Source organism: Plectropomus leopardus, chromosome 12 (assembly GCF_026936395.1).
Source record: "Plectropomus leopardus strain MGB_pleo_1.0 chromosome 12, ASM2693639v1, whole genome shotgun sequence".
Taxonomy (NCBI): domain Eukaryota; kingdom Metazoa; phylum Chordata; class Actinopteri; order Perciformes; family Serranidae; genus Plectropomus; species Plectropomus leopardus.
Window position 1 is genome coordinate 9,932,800 of NC_142187.1, and position 26,894 is coordinate 9,959,693.

The following is a 26,894-nucleotide window of genomic DNA, read 5'->3' on the forward strand; positions in this document are numbered from 1 at the left end:
TCATCTTTGCCAGATTTTTACATGCCTTGAGTATCCCAGCTGCTTCTATAAGGAGGTTTGGATCATGACATGACTGTATTTAAAGGATGATTGCATTTTATTACAAGTTGGGTCTTATCTTTTTGTTGTAACCCTGTACTCAGCAAGGTACTTACTGACGTCTGAGGACAAACTGGAGGTGACAGATTTAGCCACGTCAGTAGTTTTTCCAGATTATTTAAATGCTTTTATAAAAAATGTACACCTAACACCTAAAATGTCAGTAATAATCCCTTATTACAGGAAGACACCTTGTCTGCACAGCTAAATTAAGTATGACATAAATCAGGTAATTAGTCTTTAAGATGTGATGGACAGTAAGGATTGCATTTTTATGTTTTTGTTTTAATTTATTTTTTAAATCTTCCAAATAATTTTGGCTAATAAGGGGTTTGTTTAACGACTAAACTGCATGCGTTTCTGACACTACTAAGTTTCTTTTGGTGATGTTATGATGTTCCTGTCTTAACACTTTATTATTGTAATTGTAGATCAATCCACTGCTGAAAATAGTCCCCAACAAATGTACTATTTAGTCCTGTTTTAATAACAAACCTAATTTCCAACTCTTTTTGGGAAATCACTGAGCCTTCTAAAAACTGTTTAACTGTTCTTGAAGATTTACATTGCAAATCTAGACCGCGCTAAGCAATTGCAAAGTATTAAGAGACAGACTTTGTCAGGTTTGGTCTTTTTATGCAATTTGTTGACAATAAGAAAAATATAAAATGACACCAGTAAATGTTATTATTAATCATAGCGCTGATGAGCAAAACCAGGCAAAAAATATCCAAGTTGTAATAAAACAGAATAATCCTTTAAAGGTCCAGTGTTTGAGATTTAGTGGCACCTTGTGGTGAAGTTGCAGATTGCAACCAATTGAAACTTTTACCATCCACCAAACATGTAGTAAAATTACTGTGGCTGGAGCGAAAACATAAATGGCATTATCTACAGCCAGTGTTTACTTTGTCTGTTCTGGGCTACAAGAAAAATGGCGAACTTGAGGAAGAGGACCTGTTCTGTATCTAGATATGAAAGGCTCATCTAAGATAATAAAAAAAACACGATTCTTATTTTCAGGTATATACACTAATGAAAACATAGTTTTCATTTCTTTTTATTTTTTTTTTTTACAGATGATTGCCATCTACTGTTACTACTGTTACTACATGGCCCTGGTTGTAGTCAGTGTGCGGTTCTGCCGTTGACCCTGACCTTTAACCTCTATGGGGGAAGGGGGTAACAGAGATAATTTCCCCTTTGGGAATCTACAGACTATCCCATAAACAGAGACTTCCTGGCTCACTGTGTCATGGGAGGGCTGCAGGAAAAAAATGAAAAGAAAACAAAAACCACATGTAGATCCAATAAATTCTTTTTATCGATTTTCCAATAAAAAATACATTCATACAGAAACTATTTTACAAAACAATTTCAAATGAAAAAATCTTGTTATGCCATAAAACAAACAAAAATAGAGCCTCATATTTTATCTCCATGTTTATCCAATAAAGATTCTCTAGCTAAAGATAGGGTGTCTTTGAAGAGTCGAGAGAAAAAAATCACATGGCAAACAAAAACATAATACTTAGAGGGCAACAGAATACAAAATTATGACAATTCAAGTGTCCAGAACAATTCACGTCTGAAAAGGGTTTTTTTTTTGTTTTGTTATTTTCTTGGAAGATGATAGGCCACAGGTGTATACCATGCCTTTTTAAAACATACATCTGCTCTACCTTTCTCCGATCAAATCAAAAACAAGGATGTTACAGAAGCAAATGGAGAATGGAGTGTATCTATTTTACAATAATTCTTCAGCCTCTTGTCTTTATTGGTTCATCTTTAGAAACAACACACCGCACTTGTTTTTGGTCCCATACCCTTTCAAAATAGAAGCTTCCTTACAAAACTCTCTTAGTTTACAATGTACATATTGTTTTCATTTTGGACATTTCTCAGTGTATGGACTTTCATTAATGTAGACCAAGTTCACCTGTACAGCTGTGACAAGTTTTATGACCACTTAAACCAGCCATACCCTTAAAGTAGTTAAGTTCTTTTTTCAACACGTCCATGTCTTACGTTTCAACAAAACATATTATTCAGTAAAAACAAAGTGGCTCTGAAACATTTTCTAGAAATAGCGAATATGGTGATGGAGTTCATCCAATTGTGAAATCGAGAGGATTTCAATAAACTTTATCAACCCACAAAGTGTGTTGAAGTCATGAACAGTTAACTAAAGTTAAAAACATGCATATAGTGAAGTTGGTACAGACAGACATCTGGTCCTGGTCTCACCTCAGTTCACCTGCAGCCACAGAGAGAAACCTCTAGGCCTGCAGCACGGCTCAACTGAACTGGCTCGACCGGTTTTTGGTACCGTTTAGTCAGATCACGGGTTGTTTAAACCAGGGCTGAGTAAAGATACTGACTCACCCTGAGGGCGAGACTCACCAAGACATACAACATCAAAACAGACTCATGATTGAGAATGTCGTCATCCTTTTTGTTGTAAGCATTTGACACATCGACAGACATAAATGGCCCCAGCGTTAATGTTTTCATTGCAGTAAATCCAAATTCATCAAGACCGTTGGTGGCTGAACATGCCACATATCATGAGAACATATTTCCAAGACTCTGTACCATTGACAGCAAGTTACAGTCCAAATGAAGTGCATCCACACCACCTTATACTACACAGTAGTAAACCTTTACAAAACTGAGTCGCTCTTTCAAGTGCTCCATGATTTTGTCTCACACCCGGGTCATTTTTTTGGAGAATATGATTTAGTTTTGATATATTTATGATATGTTCGAAAAGAATGCACAGTCATGTAAAAATGGCAGTCATTATGAAGCTGATATTTAGATTTTTATTTTTTATTTTATTTTTGAGGATTTAAGGAGTCTGTCACGAGACAAAAGGGCAAAGGTGCGGCTGTATGGATCAGAGCCTTTATAAAGCAATTCAATAGCGCACTAGTGCATTCGCAACCCCCGTTTGGTGTGTGTGTGTGAAAGAGAGAGAGAGATCTATTTAACAGGACAAGGCCACTTACATAAGGCATCAGTAAGGTCAACAGTGCATTTACAGATAGAAAAAAAGAGAAGAGCAAAAGTGAAGAAAAGCAACAAAACTCCCATGATCAAGACAGTTGCCAAGCAATAGTGGTATCCCCAACTTAAAAAGAAAATTAAAAAATAAGAAAATGACTGCCTTATGTGTTTTGTACAATACTATGATATTGAGTAATATGAAGGTAGCTGCTCTTGAATGGAATTTTGTTGTCCAATAAGCAAAGAGGTGAGCAACACATCCCCAGATCCCATGCAACTTCTGTTATAATGGCAATAAGTGTTTGTGTACAACCATTGTTTTTTTGTTTTTTCTTTTAAGATACAGAGCTTACACAATGGACAACAAAATGAGCTTTATAGCGTGTATGTTTTTGAGACAGGCTACGTAATACATTGCACATTTAATAGCTGCACTAAACAAAACGACCTCCCGAGTTTGAAAAGGGAGCTGTAGTTCCACCTCCGGGCAGAAAGGGGGCACTCTCAAGCCAATTGGCTCCACAAAACAAGCCCCAACTCCCCCTCCACAGCCAACAGACTCAAACAGCACAGACAGAACCCCTTTTTTATGCTTGCATTCATTCTCAGTGAGACCACAAATATCCCCCCCAAAAACCTCCCTCACCCCCTTCACGTCATTCACTCGCAGTCCAACAATGCAAGCTCCATCCGCTCCATAAAGCCAGCACAGGCATCCAGTCACAGGCACTCACAGTCCCCATGCGCACAGGCAAACACACTGTCATTGGAGGACTGGCACCCCCGCAGGAGTCCCATAATCCTCCAGGAAAAAAGCGCTGAACACCATACAGAAGAGTCTCTTCCCATCTTCTCCAGCCCAGATTTTTCCCGTTTTTTTACCTTTTTTTTTTCAAGTCTCTCCCCGCCCCCCCCACACTTCTCTGTAAAAGCCTTTCAAGAGCAATCTCCACAGCGAGGTGTTGGAGGCACTAAGTATGGTGCAAATAATAGCCTGCGTTGCTTCATGTTTTTCCACTGACTGGAACATGGCGGTGCCCCTGTTAACGCTTCCAGGACACACCGGCCTCTCTGTTCCCCCACAGGTCAGGACAATCATCCAGAATCATCCCTCAGAGATCTTGACACTGAGGCCATCTTAGATGTGCCTCTTCATGTGCAGTGCCAGGTGGTCAGAACGGGAGAAACACCTGAGAAAGGAATATGGGGAGAGGATTTTTAGCAGTTGGGTTTAAAGATCCTATTTACACCAATCAGAGCATTAATGTAGCGGTAAACTATTTGCTGTGTCAAGACATCATGAAGTAATGGTGTTCTGTGGAAAAAATAAAGTCAATGTTGTCATATGAGCTTCTCTGTTTTTTGTTGTGGTAGCTGGTCTGGCCGTGCCTGTATGTTCATGCATGTGAGTCCCTTCCTTCATGTCCCTATAACTAGCTTGTGCTCTTAAAGGCGTTACCGTCTAACGTTATGTTATAATATGAACATGGTAAAAGGTTCAGGTCCAAAGCCTAAGCTTCACTCTCATCCCGTTTCCTGTAACAACAGATATAGGTTTGTCTGATGCCATTATTTGTCATGACATCATTGGCTCATTGTGATGTGGCTAAATATGACTTCCTTGCAACACCCTCTGGCTTCTGCTCATCAAAGACTCCCATTCAACCCATTGCTCATCTCTTTGTACTCAACTCTATTTTCATCAAACCCTTGACCTCGACCCCATTCAATCAGTCCGTCCTTGACCCTCATTCACCCTTCCACCTAACATGCCATTTCAATCTACTAATTTGCACACATAAAAGGTGGTCTTTGTTAGTAGATGAGAGCTTAGCATTAAAGGTAAAGAGAAGGGGATTACAGCTAACTGTGATGATTGGAAAGTTAATATTCTGAAAGGAGGCATGAAATCACTTTGCTCAAGAGACATTATTTTTGCCACCTTTTGACTTCCTCGGCTGTTTGCAATCCTGACAATCCAGCTTTTCCCATTTTTGTACACATTGAGGGTCATCCAGGTGATGTGTCAACTATGATCAAAATTAGTGTCTTCCCAGTGCTCTCACCTGTCGCAGTGACTGCATTTGAATGGCTTTGCTCCAGTGTGCTTCCTGAAGTGTCTGGTGAGTTCATCGCTTCGTGCAAAGCGCCACTCGCAGCCCTCCCATGAACACCTGTAGGGCTTCTCACCTGCAAAAATCACCATGAAATTGAAAAATGAACATTTGTCAGGAGAAGCATTGTCAAAAGGTGTCAAAGATTTCAAAACCACTTTTTGTCCTTCAGAAAACCTGCAGAAACCTTTTTATTGAGAGTTCACCTAATAAAGACATGATGGTATTTTTGTTAAGTAACCTTCTTACCCACTGAACCTTATCTCTTTTTGACCCCTTGATTATTTACCCTCTGACGAATGCCATACAATTTGGGTTATCAATCAGAATGCCAGAATATCTGACATTCTGAAATTTCAACTTCTCAAACACATAGCCAGTATTTACAGTTCTTACTTCTCCCAGAGGTAAGAACTAACAATGCTGATTTCAGAGAAAACATGAGCCTGTAAAAGTAGGTGCTAAGCAGATTGAGCTGACTACTGTAAGTTGAAGAGAAAAACAACCTCGTGCCTTGTGGGTCTTGAGGGCTGTGGTATGCAGCTTTAAGGAGCTGCTCGAGTAGAAGGCTTATGTAATGGGGGCGAACTGCAGGAAAAAATAGAGCCTGTTCTTAATGGTCCTGAAGACCATTAACCATGTGGCTAACATGGTCAGTGAGCGATGCTAGGAATGTGACTTCCTCTGCTAATAGGCGGCACAGCTGTAAACAGCCTGGCAGAGGTCATAGGTGAGTGAGGAAACTAGTCACATTTGAACCCCTGAACAAAATGCTGTAAATGTCAGATTCCCATATTCTTTTTTTTTTCTTTTTCTCTCTTTTGACTTCAAATACAAGCGGGTAAGTTTCTGAGCCGTTTTCCCATGGTGAAATCTGAGAACTGTTGATTTGTTTTCAGGATCCACATCCTCTGGGTGCCGCTCCGCCACAAAAGAACATCCCTCCCCCTCCCACCTCTCGCTCTCTGTCTCCCTTCCCCCTGCTTGAAGTCACGTTCTTGTGTGTGAATTAGGTCACAGTTGAGGGCATTCCTCCTGACAAACTATTCAAAGTATGTGAGAGTGTTTTCGGCAATATGCCCAAGAAAATCAGCTCCTAAGTTGATTTTACTCACATTTTTTAGTGGTTTTCACTCTTCAGATGAGCTGATTAAGTTCTACTTTGCAAAAAAAAAACCTGATGTAATAACCTGGCAGGGAAGTATTCCTCCCCTCCTCCAGAGAGTCGGCACTCATGACATTTGCATTGCCGCGATATATACACTGTCATGCATCTTTACCTGTGTGCGTGCGCTGGTGTGCTTTGAGATGCGAGCTTTTGGTGTACACCTTCCTGCATCCGTTGAAGTGACACCTATGCACCCGCCTCCTGCCGTCAGGTGACGCCTCCCCGCTGGTCATCCCTGACCTCTCCATGCCCCCAGTCCTTATTTTCCCAGGTGAGTGCAGCACAGTCTGTATCCCACTCCACACCTGGGCGACAGAGCCCTCCTTGCCCAGCTCAGGCGAGGATGGCGGCGTGCTGATGATGGCCGAGCCCAGGTCTTCGCCAGCATCTCCCAGAATGTCAGCCAAAGAGCTGGAGGAGAAGTCGAGGGTAGGGGAGAGCTCCTCCGAGCTGTCCGAGGCCTCGCTGCTGGCGTCAGAGTTGAAGCCGCCAGCGTCAAGGTGCTGGCTGTCCTGATTGTCTTCCTCTTCCTTGATGTGGGGGATCTTTGGGTCCGACTCGTTTGACTTGTCCCCGCAGGCGAGCATCAACTTGCTCCACAGGTCCTCCTGGCTCTCGAATTTGAGGTCTGTGGCCGAGACGTAGGGCTCGCTCTGGAGGTACCTCTCCAGCTCGAGGCACGTCTGTGCGGAGGAAAGAGGAGATAGCAGTGAGTTCGGGGGTGCTCAGACCCTGAGGCATGTAACACAACGCTTCCCTTCAACAGGAAAGTCCCTAAAACCCCAGAAAAAAAGTGATTTGTTTTCATGGGAACTCTTCTCTACGTGGAGTTTATTCTTAGCAGCAGCAGCAGGAGGGGGAAATGCTGTGACACTGTAACACCACCGGCCGTGCTTCCTTCCTGCCTGCAGGAATGAGGCAAGACACAATGTCCTATGCAGAGGATAGTCAAGTACGTACTAAGGGTGCCCTCTGAGGCCACATCAGGGAAGATTACAAGCACCACATTTCCTTCTGAGAGCATGCAAGAACAAGGTGCTCTTACCCGCTTGCACAGTTGTGTGTGTGTACGCGGGTGCGTGTAAGTGTGTGTCAGGGTTGGTCATGAAATTTACATATGCTACAGAGCCCCCCATTGGGTTAGGGAAGTGCTTGTAGATCTTTTAAATCTATCAATTATTCAACATAATGTGGTTTTAATAATGCATTTGGAGGCATCGCTAGAAATAACATAGCACACCAGGGACTAAGAGGAGGGAGGTCTGGTTCACGGGGGTCCATAAAAAGCCTGGCATGAATACTGCAAGAGCCGCTGTGGATTGTGGGCTTATTTTCTTTGAAAAGGAAGTGAGAGAGCACTTCCTCAACCCCGCTGCAGTCAGTGAGCACAGGCCAGATACGCAGGCTGCTAACAGGCCTGTGCAGCTTCCTAATGGAGCAGATCAGAATTTGAAGCCAAATTTCATTACATTAGAACTGAACAGAGCAGCAGTGCCCTCAGCTTGAGGTCACACGATAAATCTGAGATGATTAACAAGTTAGGTAAGAAGCAAAAATGACTGTTCTTCACAATATTTTTGGTTCTTTTTTCCCCCTAAACCATATTTCAAAAAGGGAATATTGGTGAGTTTGACCTCTTTGGGCATTTAAAATATTAGAATAAGACTGTTCGATAGGAGAATATGCTTTTTTGGATATCAGTGGCACATGCAAAACAGAGCATGCCTAGACTACTAAAGTTAGCAGACTCAGAGGTAACCATTATATATTTTATAAAAAACTCAAACAACAAAAGGACAATCATCAATAATATAATTCAACTTTCATAGCAATGTTATAATGGTTTAAAAACTTGCATAAAACATGGTGAGGTGTCAAAAAATCATAAACTTTAACTTAAGAAGAGATTTCTGTAATGCTTTCAGTAGCAAACGATCACTGCAACTTGTCACAAACACACTTTATGTCTAAAATTGGACTGTTGTGGGAACATCGTAGTAATTTGGTAATGAGAGAGAGTGCATTCAAGGCAAATGTTTCTCGTCAGCAGTGCTGGATGAATCCCAGACGAGCTTTGAATGCCTGGGAGGGCGACTTGGCCCGCAGCCCGAAGAGATCTGATAGACGGCAGAGATAGAAGACTGAAGCGTGTTGCCAATTCATTTCATTTCCCAACACCGAACAAGACGCGACTTTCGCCCTCGCCTCGTATCCAGTAGAAAACTCCACTGTTCTGTCATCCAGGGGCCGCTTTGACGAGTCAAATTGGAATAGAAATCAGTCTCTCTCTCTGTCAGTCTGTCACTCTCTTCTGTGTGTGCGTGTGTGTATGTGTGTGACAGCGAGCAAGAGCGAGCGAGAGAAGACGAGAGGTGGAGAGAGAGAGGAAAGAGAGGAGGAGATACGCGCAGAGACGCACGGCTCGCTGTTTCGTCGCTAAATGTGCAACGCAGCGCGTTTTTATTTTATCGCAAACTGATGTGCCTCCACAACTTGCATGCACGGAAAAATATGCAACGATATAGCAACATCAAAAATAAGACTAAAACATTTAAAAAAAAAACAAACAAAAAACAAAAAACTAAAAGTTACTTAAAAATTACATAATCGAGTTATATTTTTAGGAAAAAGGGTATTTAAAAAAATACCAAAAGTAATTATTCTGTACCACAGGCACGATATTAACGCATATGGAAATTTCATAGGGATGTCAAAGAGATCTGTCATTAAGGGAACTTGCATCACTTCCCCTTAAAAAACATGCAAGGCGACTTTTAACAGGGGAATTTATCTTAATTGTTGCACGAAATCAAACGTGGAGTTACATAAACAACTTTGACATACGCACGTACACGCGCAGCTGTCATCGGGACGCAAGTTTCCCGAAATTGCCCACATCCCTCGCGCTTCTACATAAACCAATCGAACTGGACGATCTGTCAAGCTCAGATGGAAGGAATAAGTCGTTACCTGCTGCCAGTACTCTTCCAGAGATGGTAAAGCTGAAAAGTATCCAGTGTCGTGCACAATCTGGAGCTCCTGGAAGATGCTACACATAGGGATGACATCCATTTCACTCCTAAGACGCAGCCACAAGTAGAAGCGAATTCAAGCTTGTGGAGAAAACGAAGGTGTTCGGAGAGAAGCTGGAGTCTTGGCTGTATTTGCATGTATGATAGTCTGGGAGTCGTGCGCTTCCAGTGGAGGTTGTGAGCGTGTGACGCACCGAGAGCGCACAACACTGAACTCTCCAAAAGTCCGTCAGCGCACTGTAAACTTCCCCCCCGATTCAAAATTACAGACAAACCCACCCCCATGTGATTACATTACGTTTCGGCACGTCTGCCAATGGGCGCGCAGGAGCGCACCACCCGCCTACCAGACCACCCCTGGCCAATGCTGAGCCGGAGCCGACTCATCCTGTCTGTTGTGGTTGGTGCGCGGTGCGAAGCGTCTCTGGCTCCCATTGGGCTAAACCAGCGCTATTTTTAGAGCGCTATATAATCCGGAGTCCTCTCGTACCAAAACGAGGAAGTCGACTTTTCTACTGATTCAAGAGTGAACCTCAGCTTCAACGGAGCGACGGCAGGAGAAGCGCAGGCTGCAGAACGCTCCAGTCTGTAAATAGACGCACTTCTCTGTTGTTATTTCATCACAAATACACCACAGACCGCCTTTCTTTTGGCGAAACAAGCCGTCTGAAATGTTAAGAGGAAAAATCTGCGAAGAAATGCGCACATTGGCTCAGCATTTCTCCCGTCTGTGGAGCGCAAAAGGCAATCATAGTCGGAGGTGTCTGCAAACTCAGGGGGATCGTCAAAGATCTGATCAATTTCTGTAGTCTGTGAAACAAATCAGAGAGACTTCTCCTCTTCATGGCTGTCCAGAGATCCATGAGGACTGTTATGAGTCTCTCTGTGACAGTGGAGACAGTTTAATAAGCTATTAAGTTGTAATAGAGTTGCCATAAAGATGATTATTCACAAAATGCTGTGCAGGTTATTGTAGTGGCAGCAGCTTGAGGCATATCATGAGGGACAGGTTTGCTTCTGCTGGACATAATGTGTGCGTGTGTGTATGAGAGAGAGAGAGAGCAAGAGTGAGTGCTTGAATGTGTGTGTGTTTTAATCTCAATCACCTGTGGCTCTCTTTCTACAAAAAAGAGCTTCTCTTGCACCAAAAGGGTTTATAATTCTCAATTGTGATCATGAAACCACATTGCTGGTTTACTTGTTTCTTCTACAAGCAAAAAAAGGAGTGTTTAAAAAAAAAAAAACAAAAAGCGGGCCACCCATGATGCATTTGGAGTTTCTAATGTAAGATTCCAGTATATACATCTCACAGGTCTGGAATGACATGTTATAAATACACAGGACCTCGCTTTCCTAGACATGTATTTGCCTTTTCCCCTCCCTTTGAATCACTGCTCTGCGGTGATCAATGCTTCCCCACTTCCCATCACCCCCAGATCAAAGAAGCATGAATATTAATCAGAGGGTAATAGGCCTACATGTTGATATATGAAGAGATTTATGTCCTCGATGTGTGCTCTGCTTCAGGCTTTATTACGCTGTTAGCATAAAAACTTCATTTGTAAAATGTCATAATGTCATAAAATCTCTATAGTTCATTATTCCAGGGCTTTAAAATACAAGTGATCCAGTCTGTGAAAGAATTAGGCTTTTATTTTGTTAAGTGGGGAGTTAAATTGCTTACTTTCAGCTGATATGACAAACAACACATTAATTAATTTGAATTTCTCTATCAGCTCTTTTCAGTGGAGAATATCCCTTTTAATCTCCCTCCATCAGTCAAAACACTATGACTAATGCTGAGCTCACTGCAGCCTAACCTACAGTAGCATACATGTGAGTAAAACTACATATCCAGTTGCATAAGATGTGGGATAAAGTTGAATTCAAGTGGAACAACAGCGGCATTGACGAGTTAAAGGCAGGCGATGTGACAAACAACATATTTGGAACAGAGCACCATTGTTTGACCCATCGGCCCAGTCGAGCGCCTCCACAACGGAGTCTCTTTTGTTGAGATCTCAGCTGTGGGCACATTTGCAGCACTCAGCAGCATCACATTTTGTCATGAGTCTATGGGGTTCGGGGACAGGGAGCACATGGACAGGTCTGTTGTGACACAGATGATAAGTAATAGAAGGGAAGAGTCATGCTTCCCTAAAGCACTGATGATTCCTTGTTGACCTTATAAGCGGTACAGAGGACAATAGAGCAGATATATCAATTAACATACTATAGCCTACTTCTTTTTGTATGCAAAATGCAGACAAATTAATGTACACGTTTCCTCAAAAACTTGTACATATAACTTTCCAAAAGCTGTACATGTCACTCCCCAAAAACTTGTACACAATAATCCCCAAAAACATCTGCACATCACTCCTCAAAGACTTGAATTTCTCTGTTTATTGATGAGAAAATTAAAATCAGTCAAGCATTTGATTTTGATCTATATGTAATGCCCTAAACATTAACAATAACTTCCATTACCACTATTATAGTGGCTTTTACATGTGAGTTTCTGTTTTGAAACTTAGTCTTTTTCTGCACCACTGTCACCTCAAGAATGCGGCACACTCACCAGCTAATATTTCTAAAGTGACACGTTTGCTCTGTCATCACTAAAAACCCTTTGTGCTTTGTGAAACTCTGCATTTGGTGCCTTCAAATCAAATTCTTGCACATTTCCTGTTGGCGGTAGTAGAAGTCACCCTGACTTCAGATGCACAGATAGCATGACTCATACGACTGTATAGGATCAGTGTGTTGCTATGAAGCAGTGACTGATGTTGGTGGCTATGCACGTGGGATGTTGGTCTGTGACAGGATGAATCCATGGCAACAAAATAATGAGTATAAACAGCATGAGCAGTGTTGCTCTTTAGCTCTTAGGCCTTGTTTGTGTGATGATTTGTATATGTATCATGCACTGTGCTGAACACTGTGATGACTTTGTCTTATTGAGAATTAGTTTGATTGTTACTTGCCTTGTTTAAAAAAAGAAACATGGAAAAAGAAACAGGGACATAAATTTTACAACCTTTATGAATAAAACAACATCCCATACTTAAAATGGGGAAAGAGCAATATATAGAACTTATCATATATTACTGAACTTCATTTTATATCAGGGTTTCCCTTGCATTTAATCATTTGTGGTGGCCTGCCACAATTGAAACATCTGCAACCACAAACAGATTTTCTGTTTTTAGAAAACCATTAATTAAGAGTGCTATTGAGATATATACATATTGTTTGGCGTCTCACTCTTGGAGCACAGAATGTACTCTGTGCACAGAAGGAGGAGCAGATTGTCAGTCGCATTGAAAGTGAAACTTAACCGTTCATGCTGTTTGGTCTAAAAGTTTGCATTCACTCGTAGCTGCTCCTCTAATCCGTCAATCTGATCTGTTCAGATTAGCTCGCAATTATCGACCCCACAAGTCACAAACTGCTGCCGAGGAAAAAAAGAAGTCATGTCCTTGCCGCAGCGGCCTGGGGTTGACTCCCGCTTGAGGCCTTTTGCTGCATGTCGTCCCCTCTCTCTCCCCCTTTCATGCTATTAATCTTTCCTATCCAATAAAAGCCTAAAATGCCAAAAAATAATCTTTCAAAAAAAAAAAAAAAAACAGAGCTCTGCTTGCACTGTGTTCAGGGAACCCCCAAAAACCTCTGAAGAGAGGACACAGAATGATACAAAGGGACACATATAGGAAAAAAATAAAGTAATATATGATTCTATTTATTAAGTTTTCTTTTGTATTCTATATACATATAAATATATGCAATACAATCATCTTCACACAGCATCCAAAACCATATCGTTGTTGTTTACACCACAGTCGAAAACGACATAATCAGTCTGCCACATAGTCAGAGTCCTTTTGTTAAAGTGTAACCACAATAAATATCAGGGATCAAGCAGAGAAAACAAATCATTGCTGTTTCTCATCCAACACAACACAGTTTTAAAATCCTGAATTTGGAAACCATGCCAAAAAATGGTCACTCACTTTTAATTAGCTGTCATAAAATTCTTTGCACAGCAGATAATGGCCAGTTCTTAATTTGCAAACAGTGTCTTGTGTCTGATTAAGAATCCACGGTCACAATTAGGCTAAAAAAGTTTTGTTGTTGCCATTTGGAGAGGATGGTCAGATAGCATAATAACGAATAACAGCAAGTTAGAAGCTGTGCGCGTTGTTGTGTCTGCACTTTTGATTGATCATCTCGCAAACGCATGCCATTTGGTACTATTTGGATGCATGAGAGAGTTGATTTTGCTAACATATTCAGTATGTGGCAACCCAAATGCCTGTCACTTGAATCTAATCAAAATGCAAAGATATTCAGAGCGAAGAAAAGTACAGTATGTAAAAGCATAGAGCAGGCACAATGAGCAACAGTCTGTGGAGGGACTATGCTGCAAAAACAAGCAGAGTTTATGTAATTGGTTTATTACATTACATGTGTTCGTGATCTTGAGTTTTGATGCCTTGTAGATGATCAGAATCATAAGACCTCAGTCGTTAAAGGGACTGGATTCCTGACAGTTGCAGTGTTCAGAGGAGCAAACATATGACAGAATACTGCTTTAATTCCAGAGGAAACTGAATGAGACATGTTCTCCCCCTCTCCAACACCTGAACTTAAAAGTGATTTAAACAAGGTTCCCAACAGTATGTGGTAGATTTATTGGATGACTTGAGTGAAAGTGATGTTCAGAGCTGAGCACGAGGAAACAGACCCGGTCCAATTTATCGAGATGGATAACAACTATGAGGGGAATCAGCTAAGATCTTAAGTAATGTTTACATGGTTGCATGAAAACTACTGGAGCCCATAAGCAATAGTCAAAGCAAAGGAACTTTCCTTTTCAAAGGGTCTGGTTACATGATGTTTCATAGACAAGATAAGCTTAATTTTTTCTTCTGTGCTGAGGCTTTATGGTGTATAGCAATGACGATAACGGTCTAAAGCAGTGATACTCAATTTACGGCCCACAAGCCAGATTTGAAACGCGATAGGGTGCTGGGTGGCCTGCCGACATTTTGAATGTAAATAAGATGCCAGAGTGCATAAAAAGCATCAAGATAGAGCTTGTTTATCCAAAAAAAACTGCCAGGGGAATGTCCTCAAATTCTAGAAATGGCCCTGCATACATCAGACCTGTGCACGGCTGCTACAACTAAATTTGTGAAGACAGTTGCCATTCATTATATCTCATAAATATTGTTAATGTTTGATTATTAACTGGCCCCTGGCCTCCTGTCAATTTACAAAAGTGGCCCCCAGACAAAGCAAGATCAGCATCCATGGTCTATAGCAGGGGGGTTAAAAAACGTTTTTGATTATGGGCCAGATAACATATTGGTCAGCAGCTGCTTCTTGCCACATATGGCAAGAATTGTATACAAATGACACCAACACAACTGTTTCATCTTCAAGTAAGAAAGTGCATGTCCACAAATGGTATTATAGTCCTGCCATCGTGAGGTGAATGAAAATAATGCAAAGGGATCTAGCTTGCTTGATAACAGACATTGTGTCAATAATGTAGTATATTTTCAAAAACAAGTGGAGGGACATGTAAAATCACAATTGGCCCCCAGGCTGGACTTTGGACATGACTGGTCTGCAGTGATAGTACATTGCCAGTGTTACCACATTTGTCTGACACCAAAAAGCCCAATCATCAGAGCCACAAACCTTCTCACCTATAATAAAAGTAGCCTTTTTTTGTTGTTGCAAATGTCTTGTTTTTGCCAATCCAACCAATAAACCCAATCTCGCAACCCATCGGCTATGGGTCTGACAATGACAAAGCCTCTGGAGGCAAGGCCAGTTTTTTGGGGGATCCAATGTAGCAAGTGGATATCCAGGCCAAGACTTCTTCTCCTGTTCACCAGTCACTTTGAATCGATATCAAAATATGAATGCAGATACATTAAAAACAAAAAACACAGCATAATTCTTAATAATTTGATTGAGCTTGTAGTTCAGTAACCAGAATGGAAAAGAATGTTTTTAAAACCAACAAATAGTCCAATTACTGACAGATTCTGCATGCAGATTTGTTTATGAAGATTATAAATGAACCTAGAAGTCATTTGGTTAAATCAGTTATATCAGTATGTTGAGCCTAATGAACTCTGCCAATGTCAAAAATAGGTCTTAGTTTTAGAAGAGGAGGGGCATATTCTTTGAAAAATAAGCAAAATGGCACAAAAAGTAGCCCAGTTGACCAATAATAATAAACAATGGTATAGAATATGAAGACCTCAAGGGCTGTGATTTGTCTGTTGGACTGTATGTGATTTCTTCAACTAGTTTCCTGTGTGGGTGACTGTTGATAGTGAAGCCATCATAAAGCAAGCAAAAGAAAGGCTCAGTAATATTTTCCACTGTAAACTTTCATGTGTCATGATCGTTGCTCTTTAGTACAAACACTGAAGATATAAAGACAATTAATTTGGCCATTACCCTTTGTATAGTAACTTTATTTAGACTAAGCAAACTTTTCCATTGCTGCACAATCATAAAAGAAAACATATAAGACATATAAAAAGCAGAGCCTGGTAATATATATCACACCATTCTAGTGTTGTGCTATAAATCAGTTTTGTTGTTATCTACAGTGGGACCACTGTACACTGTGACGCACAACTTTAAATCCGGCTATAAAAAAAGGAAAGGTGGGGGATGGCGAGAGGTACCAAAATTCTGTTTAACTGAATCAGCGAGTCCAAAAACAGAAGCACAATTCTATAAGATCCTTAAAGGAGTTATACAAAATTACACTTTAGACATGTACACAAAGAAAGGTCAATTCCGATGTGTTTCCCACATCTTTTAACTCTACATTACATGAGTCATGACTCCGCTTCATCCCATCTGAGGAACACGTCATCTGTTTCTCTGAGAGAGGGGGGCCAGGTTCAGATGACCTGAACAGAGTATGTTAACCGTTTGATGGAACGTTGGCATGCTGGGTTTGAGCGTCCCAGAGGAGCACTAAAGCAGCGATCCAACAGAGCAAGAGAGGAAACGAGAGCAGCAGCGATACAGATAAATATGAGTGCCTATATGTGTGGCTCGGCATGTAAGGAAAGCTTTTAGGTGACGTAACATGCTGTGTTTGTAAATTTGTCGCTGGTGACATCATTTCTTACAAGTGAGACCCCAAACACTTTCCCAGCAATCAGGAAAAAAGCTTGTGTATGGGGTTCCAAAGCATTTGAAGACAAATTGGTGCAGCTGATGGTGATCTGAATGACTTTTTTGTCTGATGCAGTGCTTTACACTCTGCCTGCTACGAGCTTGGGAAAAACAGAAGTGGTGTAGCAAATGTATTGATGTGCTAATTAGTGTGTGATGTCATCTGGCAACCACTTATGACTTTTTGAATAGCCAATGGCTACTTTAAACACAGGACTGAGCCGCATGCCCCCTGGCAGCCGTGATAAATTGGTGGGCAGTAGCAAAAAAATGTGTACCCCGGTCCTAAACCTGGCCATCTCAGTGGCAAAGAACAGCACTTTCTTTGACTTTGTGGTGATACTACTACTAATAATAATTTTATTGTAATTATTATAACATTGAATTATACATGAAAATAACTTAATGTAGAGGCTAACACCAGTTCAAGTAACAGGGAGGATCACTTATGATACTGAATAATTTAGTGTAAAACCCATACACATAATGGACTGATCTTTAGGGTTAATCCAATCAAGTATGTGTGAGTGTGTGGGTGAACTCCCGTGACATAGTAATAGACAATGATATGATGATAAGACAAGGCACTGTATGTGTACGTGCATGTATTTCATTGGCCAATGCAGTGAGTTGTCACATTATCAGCATTATTGTTATCACACTGGTGATCCAGGTCCATTTTTTTTTTCAAAGAATTATCTACTTTTTTGCAGAGACCCACAGTACTGGTAGCACTCTACCTTTACTGAGTGAAGGAGGCAGGGTTTAAATGTAGCCTAAGAGGAAGTGTTAAACCTGACGGGTGCAATTCAGGGAATGAAAAAAATCCCAAAAGTCATTGGTGCTGGTCACAGTGGTTTTCAGGGAAAATTAACTGTTGAAAGATGGGAAACTACTGGAAATGCAGTATGTATGGGACACATTGTAATCTGGATTATACTGACCAGACTAATAATACACAGAGTACAATACAGGTCACCTGTGGACATTTCTGTATTAGATTATACTATATTGTCATTGTCACTCCCAATTTATCAAATATGGCAGCTTGGTCAGTGGCCCTTCACTTCGAGCTCTGATAGTCTCGGTACCTCTCTCATGCAGAGTGTCTTTTCTTGGCTAGGTTCAGGAAAAAAGTGTGTAACCCAGTTTATAAAACTGGCGAACATTTAGTTAATCCCAGACCATAAATACCCAGGTTAGATGCGGTCACTTCCTCTTTTCCTCACTCCAATCTGGCTGTTCAAGGAGTTGATCCCATCTGAACGCTCAGTGTATCTCAACACGTTATATCCTCCTGAAGGCATCTTCATTCAGTCAAGCTGCCATATTTGATGCCCCGGGAACCACATATATATTTAGCTGCAATATAGCTACAGTTTTAGCATCATAGTGTTTTACTCTAATGTTGCCATGTAGATGATCTGAGATGCAGCTGCAAATTTTATAGTGTTCTAGTACAATATGCAATCATGCATGCATTGACTGTAAAATGATACATAAGCACTATACTGTTCATATATGCATGCAGTCACTTATTCCAGTCTGTCTACGTATACCTGTAATCAGAGCCATTTCACGGAAATACTCAACACTAGCTGGAGTGAAGGATGGGCTTAAGAGGGTCTAGTCACAGCTGACTGTGAGTCATCTTCATCTCATGACCGGCTGCTCCGTGGAAACAGAGGCCTCTACTTTACCTTGACCAATAAACCGTGAAGTGTATCAATCTGCTGAATGTTTCGGGTTTGGTCTATTGGGGAAAACATCTCTACACTGAATACTGAACTCCTGTAGGGTGACCAAAGGGTTACAGAGAAGAGCTATGAGCCAGAGTGTCATAAGTCTGATCCCAGAGCCAATGTGACTGTCAAGTACAGAGTTTTCAAGTAAGATTATGATTTATTACATCTGACTGCACATAATATTGCCATCATTTCATATGATTTTCATTTAGTTTTCAACTGTTTTACTTTTTTTTTTTTTTTAATAACCATAGGGCATATACCCATAGAGACTGAGTGGATTTTTCTACTGAAAGAAAGTGAAATTAAACAATTGAACATTTTCAACTGGTGAACCATCCATTCCGCATGATTGCCTCAGCTAAATGTGTGAGATGTAAAAAAATGTAAAAGATAAAGTATTGATTTCAGTTTAAGGGAGCACAGCTGTTATCATCAGCGAGCGCTGAGGTCAGTTGTTTTAGCTTTGCCTTAGCTCTGGAGATTTATCACCTCTGTTGAATCGCAGTGCAAGAGAGAGATAAATTGAATGCTGATCCGCGGTGGAATAAGAAAGCAGCTTTGCTCCAAAGTGAGATATATGTGAGATATCAGTCGATGCATTTACGCCTTAGAATGTGATTGATGGTGCAAAATGAAAACACCAACTTATCAACAATTATTTTTGAGGGGTAACGACTAGAGCTCTAAGTTGTAGAAGTGAAGGTTTCTAAAGTGTTATTGAATAATACACATAATGTAATTATATTATTTTCCTTATATTGATGTTGAAAACAAACCCTGAAAATATTTCATCTCACTCATGGTGGTGAACAGTTTTAAAACTCAACATGTTTGCAATCTGCTGGTCTCTCAGGACCTCTCTGCCACCCGTTTTGACTAGATTAAATGGTTATCAGCATTGTTGCACTTGTTACTTAAAAAGAATGTGATTTATGACTAATTACTTGATACACCTCGTTATTACCTTTCTTTTTGTCGCCGCATAACAGTAAACACAACCGTTGAATAATAGCATTCTGAACATACTAGTCAGTGTAGCGGGACCCTTCTAACTCTATCTGTGATGCTAACAGTTAATAATGCCCATTTTATCAAGTGATAACATTTAAATCGGTTATCTCTGTTGTCCTTTCACTTGTTTTTTGCCATCAAGTTAAACAGTGGACAGTCGTCATAACACCAGCAGAATGCATGTTGTGGCGTAATGAAGCACCCATCATTTCCACAATGCAGGGCCACAGTTTGCAAAGACAGGCTCAATTTGGTTCCTCATCTCCATTATCGGGTCCCCGCACTCAGACAGCGCCTTGAATTAATGAGTCGAATCATCAGAATCTCAGCCTAACAAAGCAGAAAAAAAAGATGAGAGCAGGTTTGAAATGACTACAGCGCACCTCGGGAGTTTATGATGGAATGAGATATGTGCAGGGTCTGTTAATCTCAGTAATGTACAAGAAGCTTTATGTCCATAATGGTTTGTGTTATACTGCACCGCTGCTTCATTGGTTACAGGAATTAGGTTGGAAATGTAGGTATACTTAAGTCCATTCCTTATTCATAAAATCTACAATTACAGCCTGTTTATGTGTCAAAGTCAAGCAAAACTTTGAGTAAGTAAGTAAGAGTTGATTTTTTTGCTAATCATCCTGTCCTCTAAAATCCTTTTAACAGCAGCTGGGTGAAGCAAAATGGAAATGGAGTCACGGGCACTATGGAGAGCTAAAAATAATTTGTAAGCTACAAACTCCTGCACGTACGGTCCAAGTAGCACACATCCTGTTGTTCATGAGAGGAAGGAACCCGCCGTATCCTCGCAAATGGGAAATGCAGAGGACACTGATGAATTGATAGGAAAAACAGGTACTGGAAGCAAACATTAGACAGTGCAGCTAAGGGTATGCAGCAGTGGAGAGACACAGTAGAAAGATACTTAAGGTCTTTGCAGCAGTGATGTGGCATGTTTTTGTTTTTGTGGCAGTTTTATCCAGCTTGTTTAGCTCATTTCACTTTACATTTCATATCCCACATTGGTTTGGTTATTTTTCTTTCCCTCTTGTTCCTATTTGCCAATGCTTCTTTTAAATGCAAAAAAGTCCCATGGGAATTGTGTAACATTAGCAACATTACTTTTTTGTGACAAATTCTGACTTGAAAATTCAGTCAGAAGTCATCTGCCGATTTAATGCCACGGGATCATATTTTGTTTCATATGTCTGCATAAGGTGCGTCACATCTCTACTCACATTTTTAAAAATTTATATATTTAAAAAAAAAAAAAACAACATAGAAACCGACACACACAAAAATAAAATGAAAAAAATAACAAAACAAAATTGCGAAATATTGCGAATAAATAATGTTTCACTTGAAGGAGGTGGTTGGTGTATCCATAAAAAGGTACAGGGTTTCCTTTCTTTTACGGTGGTCCGTAATGATTGAAAAATCTACCGCCACAATAGATTTTCTATTTTTTGGGCTAGACCATTCATTGGGAGCGCTTTCGGGACATATATAAATACATATACATACATATATATATATATATATATATATATATATATATATATATATGTATATATAACAAACCACCACACTCTCAGAGCGCAAAGTGCACTCTGGGCACACATGGAACACCAGAACGTCAGGCGTGTTCAGAGTGAAGCTTAACCATTCACTTGCAGTGGCTGCTCCTTTTATCCATGATCTGAATTTGATTTAAATTTGTACTACATCTGGATTGAAGCTTAACTATAGTTCAGATGGGACTTCAACAGATACGAATACCATTTACTTTTCTACTGTTGTGAAAACTGAGTTAAATTATATAATTAAGGCTCTCTTTAAACCCATTCCTTTTTTTTCTGAGCATCTCTATAAGTTGTTACAGAGAAGCCTTTCATTCTACAGAAACAGTGCTTCCAGACTGCTAAGTTTTATTTAACCTTTGTTTATTCAGGGAAGTTTGGCTGGCCATCGCTGTTCCCTTTTTTAAACTCATTCATTCATGCTGGGCAGCTACACCACAGCACTTCACTCAGCGATACTCAACAGGATCCACCATATTGTCCCCATTCAACTCCGACTCAAAGTCCGGCATGCTTGAGGAGTGTACATCATGGGAGATTTCTTTCCTGCCCTCGTCCTCCCACTCAGCCCGGCCCCAGCAGCTGTGAATGTGATGATAGGGAGTGAATGACCCCAGAGGATCCTGAACGACCCACCCCCATTCTGATCTCCACTGTGGCTGCCATGCCATAATGCGAACAAACAGGAACATTGACCCCCTTCCTTCCCACTGTAGCCCAGACTTGAAATCCAGTCTCCCTTCCTCCTCACTCCAAGGGGAATCCTCCACCAGATCAGCAGCATTCCACATCCTGTCTGACCGACTCTCTCAAGCGAAGAGAAGAGACGACGTGGAAAAACTGACCGCGCTAACACGGCAAAACAGTATGAAATGATTTGATGACTTTGCATAAAGTGAAATATTTTTTGCTGTTTTAAGTTAAAAAGTAAGTGACAGTGGTAAAACATGTAATCTTTTTCCTTACAGGATGTCAGGGTGGCGAGTGAGCCACAAGGAAGCATCCTGGGAGCCAGTAAGCGACTTCGGCCCACATTTCTGAATTCATGAAAGGTTTGGTCAGCAACATGGCCAAACCAGAATGCTGTGGAATTCCCTAATAATGTGCAAAGACTGGAAGTCTGCCTAATAGTGCAGGCAAAAAAAACCCATAAATCCTCTTTGCGTCTGTCATGGTCATGCATATTCAAATTATGTGTAAATCACATTATAATCTCATAATAGCTACTTGCAGTGGAAGCCCTCTAGACCATTTGCCCAATTCATTTACACTTTGCAACACAAACTCCCCCAGTGTATTGCAATTAGATTTTTCCCAAAAAGGTATAAAGATGCAAGGATGGCAGGGCATGACGATGCCAGTTCCTGAAGCTGAAGCAATTTGCACTTATGATCGCAGACGAAGAAGACTAATAGCTGGCGGACTGCTCCCTCTGAGAGCTTGTTTGCACCACAGCTTGATTCACAATTTTTTTCTTTGCAAATCAGAAAACACCCCTGTGGGTTTAGCACAGGGAAATAAAGACAATATATAATAAATAAAAATTGCTCTCACAATACACTCTTCAGCCTCTTTCAGATGGGACATTTCCCTTGAAGTTGGCTGACTTTTGCACACACTGATAGGTGATTTTAATGTCATCTGGAGCGCTTAAATGTGTGATTTTCCACCCCTTCTTCCAGCATTAATTGTAACAGGGAATACTGCTTTTAGGTGAGCTTGTTGGTCCTTTCAGAATGTGAATCCAAACAGAAATCTTGAATTTTAGAAGTGTATCTCTGAGTTTTGCCAGAGATAAGCTGTGCCTCCTATCGTTACATTTCATCAGCTTAATGCACAGTATGAGTTATGTTGTGCCAACACAATCTGCCAACCTGGTAAATGCCAAGGTGATAAGACCAACATATGACGTCCTGTTTGAGATTCCATACAGCAAAAGAAAAAAGACCTAGAATTACCACCTCGCAGTTGTATGCCTCCGCAAACAAGTCAAGGTGGACTTACAGTTAGCATGTCTCTGAAAACATGGATGCTTCCCTCTCACACACCTTCCCCCCCAGCTGTACAGACAATCTATACAATCAGCAGTTTCATGGTGGACACCCAAGATTAGTGTCACCTATTGTCTCCCCTTTTGTTCCTGCATTAACGTGTTGGCAGATAGCCAGAAAAGCGTTTTTGCAGAACATTATGATGTCACAGTGAAGTTGACCTTATGGATATAAATTGTCATCACTTCATCAGTATATCCTATTAGACATTTGTGTGAAATCTTGTCAGAATTAACGTAGGGATTCTTGAATTATGGCCCAAAACATGTTGTGTGAGGTCACAGTGACCTTTAACCACCAACTTCTAAAGAGTTTATCCTTGAGAGTCCAGGTGGACATTTTGAAGAAATTCCCTCAAGGTGTTCTTGAAATGTCATCAACGAGAATGGGATGAATGTCAAGTTTATATAGTGACCTCTGACCACCAAACTCTAAATAGTTCGTTAAATCCAAATGGACATTTGTACCAATTTTAGAGAAATTTCTTCAAGGCGTTTGAGACAGACAAGAATGAGACAGATGGACGTACGATCTGAAAAACAAAATGGCCTTGGGCACTACTATCGCTGTTGCGGAGGCATAAAAACAATTACAAAAAGCAAAAGTCTGCAAGCTAGTTGGATTGACTGTTGTAATATCAGGTCAGCATTCTGTCTGACAATTTGGCTTTCCTCCAACTGTTTGTTTTATGCACTACATTTTGTGTTGTGGCAATGGCTTTCCATCCAAATGATGAATTTCTGGTGAGTTCAGGAGGGTTGCCTCTTGCATCTGTTGAAAGGGGCCTGTTATGTTTTTCCTTATTTTCTGTAATATATAATGTTACAGTGTTTGATGTTCATGTTAACATGGCCAGCTTTTCAAATAATGAGGTAAACATTTCTAAATGTAATCCCTGTAAGCAAAAACATCAGACTGCAGACCATTCTGAACACTCTGTTTCCACATTTTTTGTCTACTTTCACAACAAGCTGACATCAGCTTGTGACATATTTCTTTATATGGTCATCTGCTCAAGTCATGCTACTGGAAGTGTTAACATAGCCTACACTGCTACATGCAAACACAAGAGAGGCACGTGGTCTTGGTTGCTGATATTGTGTATTTCTCCTCATTGTCAGATCATATGCCTGCTAGAACCTGCCTGATGGTGAAAATTTTGGTTTAAATACTTATGTTGGTGAGTTTCATAATGGTAGAAAGTGCTTGTGTGGTGGTTTTGCAGTCAAGTGCAGTTGCATCAACAAGGCAACAAGGATTTGAAGAAATTAAGCATTTAAAATGCTGGCTTGACAACACAAAAGAAAACTGAAACACCATACTGACCACAAACTCACAATTAACTGAGGGAAACACACAGGTATATATACACAGAGAGCTAATCACAAGAACAGGACACAGCTGGAGTAGGAGGGCACTGGTGGCAAAAGGAGGGAAACTCAAGCATTGGCTAACAGTGGAGGCAACAAGAGTGTAGAGGGAAACACCTGATTTTGAGCAAACAAGACTAACACAAGACAGGTGTGCAGGGAAAACTCTGGAGCAGGCAAGGGGTAACAAGACTGATGCAAAACAGGAGTGTAGAAAACAGGAGGAAACAGTCTTTTTAAAAAATCCTTGATTTATTTTATCTTTCTTTTTATTTATTACATTTCCCCATTGTGGGACTAATAAAGGATTATCTTATTTTATCTTAATCATCATAAGAACTGTACAAAAGGATGTAAGAATACAATTAAAGGAGTAACATGGAACAAAGGTGCAGAAGTACATTAGTACATTAAAAGTACATTAAAACATTTAGTAGAGGTTTTTATGGCATTGTAAATACAGTCCTTGTAGTGTACAGTAGTACAGTACAGTTTTAAGTGCAGTTTTAAGTACAGTTTCAGTTCATGCTTGAAGTGGTGCATATTTCATTTTCAGACCATTTACACTTAAAACTCCCCATATAAAATGATAAGATTTGAAAAACAAAAAAAGATCTCTGGGCAAATAATTTTTCCCACGGTAAAAAAAACAAACTCCTTTCTATGAATTAATCTTGTTTTGTTTTGTTTAACCGTAAAACCGTTTCTGTGCCAGTGTTACCCATTCTCACAAATAAGGTCTGCTATGTTACAGCTGCTGCAGGACGGTACAGACATGAACCAGATCCATCCATCCATCCATTTTCTTCCGCTTATCCGGGGTCGGGTTGCGGGGCAGCAGCCTAAGCAGGGAAGCCCAGACTTCCCTCTCCCCAGCCACTTCGTCTAGCTCTTCCCGGGGGACCCCGAGGCCAGCTGTGAGACATAGTCTCTCCAGCGTGTCCTGGGTCTTCCAGACGAGATGAACCTTTATTTACTACATACTGGGAAAATGTGAATGGGACATAAAACAATAACAATATGGCACTGAAATTAAATTAAAAAGGTGCCCTTGATCAAAGCAACAAATTTAATGTACCAGCCCAGTTGCAAGAATAAAACGTTGGCATTGTATGTTTTTGCAAAGCACTGATATGTTACATTTGCATGTTTCATACATTCACATTGGTTACATTACAGCTGATATGGCTTCCATGCAGCAGACAGCAGCCCAGCACTGTTTGAAACCAACCAAAGTGACTGTTTTTTAACAAGGAGTTCCAGATATGCTTATCTAGGGCTGCTCAGTTAATTGAAATATTATTGAAACCCCTATACAGCTAAGTGCAATATACAAATTGCAGGAGTTGCAAATCTTTTGATAAAGGTAAAATTATGAATCATGCACTCAAGAATTGGCTAACAGTGGAGGCAAGAGTGAGGTTGGAAACACTAGGGCGGAGCAAATGAGGCTAACACAAGACAGGTGTGCAGGGAAAAACTGCAACAGGGAAGGAGTAACAAGACTGATGCAAAGCAGGAGTGAAAAACAGGAGGGAAACAGACTTTTTTGTAAAGTCCTTTATTCAATCATCATAAGAAATATACAAAAGGACTGAAGAATACAATTAAAGGAGTAACAAGAAACAAAAGGTGTACTTGTACATTGGAAAAAATAGAAGAGGTATTTAAAGCACTGCTAATACAGTCCTTGTAGTGTTTCAAAGTACACTTTAAACTTTCCATATGAAATGATAAGATTTGAATTTGAGTAAATTATTTGTCCCACAGAAAAAAAAAAATGTTGGCTTCCCAAAATGTTTCAGAACGCTCAATATCAGTCAAGACGAATTTCAGATATAAGCATTTATAAAATGAATGTATATTGTTTCTGTGCCAGTGTTACGGAATATACAGTATTTTGAGAGTTTTTTAATATAAAAAAACAACAATTTGTTGGATATATTCACTATATATTTTTGAAATACACTGACCTTATTGTGGACCAAGTATATGTAATAGCAAGTCCAAATTGTTTTTTCATTATTGTTTTTAAATTGACTACTCCAACAATGCTTGCATTGAGCAGGGCAGTGCATCATATGTCTAAAAAAACCCAAAAAATTACATTTATTATCCTTTATGTTGAGGCTATTTAATAAAACAATTGTTTTAAACATTGGCATATCATTATACATATCACTTCCATGCAACAATCTCAAAAAACATGTTGGAACTGCAACAAATAAAAACAAAATATTTTTTTGGACCTGGCTGTTATAGAAGATTGATTTATTTTATACTTTACATTTGTTTGTGGTGAGAAACATTGTGTTTATATATAAGAAGCCAGCAAAAAAGAGCCTGCATTTTGAAGCCAGATAACTGAAGAGGATGTTCATTTACATCATTGCTTTTAAGATGTATGAGACGACTTTTTTGCTGTTCTTTTTCATTTTGATCAAAAACATAATTTTTTGCATCATTCCAGATGTTAAACAATGGTACGATTCGTCAAACT

At 40.2% G+C, this 26,894-nt stretch overlaps 1 protein-coding gene and 1 long non-coding RNA gene across 2 annotated transcripts; one reads left to right on the forward strand and one right to left on the reverse strand.

The window, feature by feature from the left end:
- Positions 1 to 1,405: 1,405 nt before the first annotated feature.
- On the reverse strand, positions 1,406 to 9,676 carry LOC121951406 (Krueppel-like factor 6). Its single transcript, XM_042497717.2, has 4 exons — positions 9,361 to 9,676; positions 6,503 to 7,073; positions 5,175 to 5,298; positions 1,406 to 4,298 (listed from the first exon to the last, which is right to left on the reverse strand). Exons 1-4 carry the CDS (start codon positions 9,460 to 9,462, stop codon positions 4,247 to 4,249), a joined length of 849 nt encoding a protein of 282 aa, XP_042353651.1. The 5' UTR covers positions 9,463 to 9,676; the 3' UTR covers positions 1,406 to 4,246.
- Positions 9,677 to 15,624: 5,948 nt separating this feature from the next.
- LOC148188046 (uncharacterized) lies at positions 15,625 to 23,494 on the forward strand. The gene is made up of 3 exons (XR_015778104.1): positions 15,625 to 20,248; positions 21,345 to 21,838; positions 21,942 to 23,494. It is a non-coding gene; the product is annotated as an uncharacterized LOC148188046 (long non-coding RNA).
- Positions 23,495 to 26,894: the final 3,400 nt, after the last annotated feature.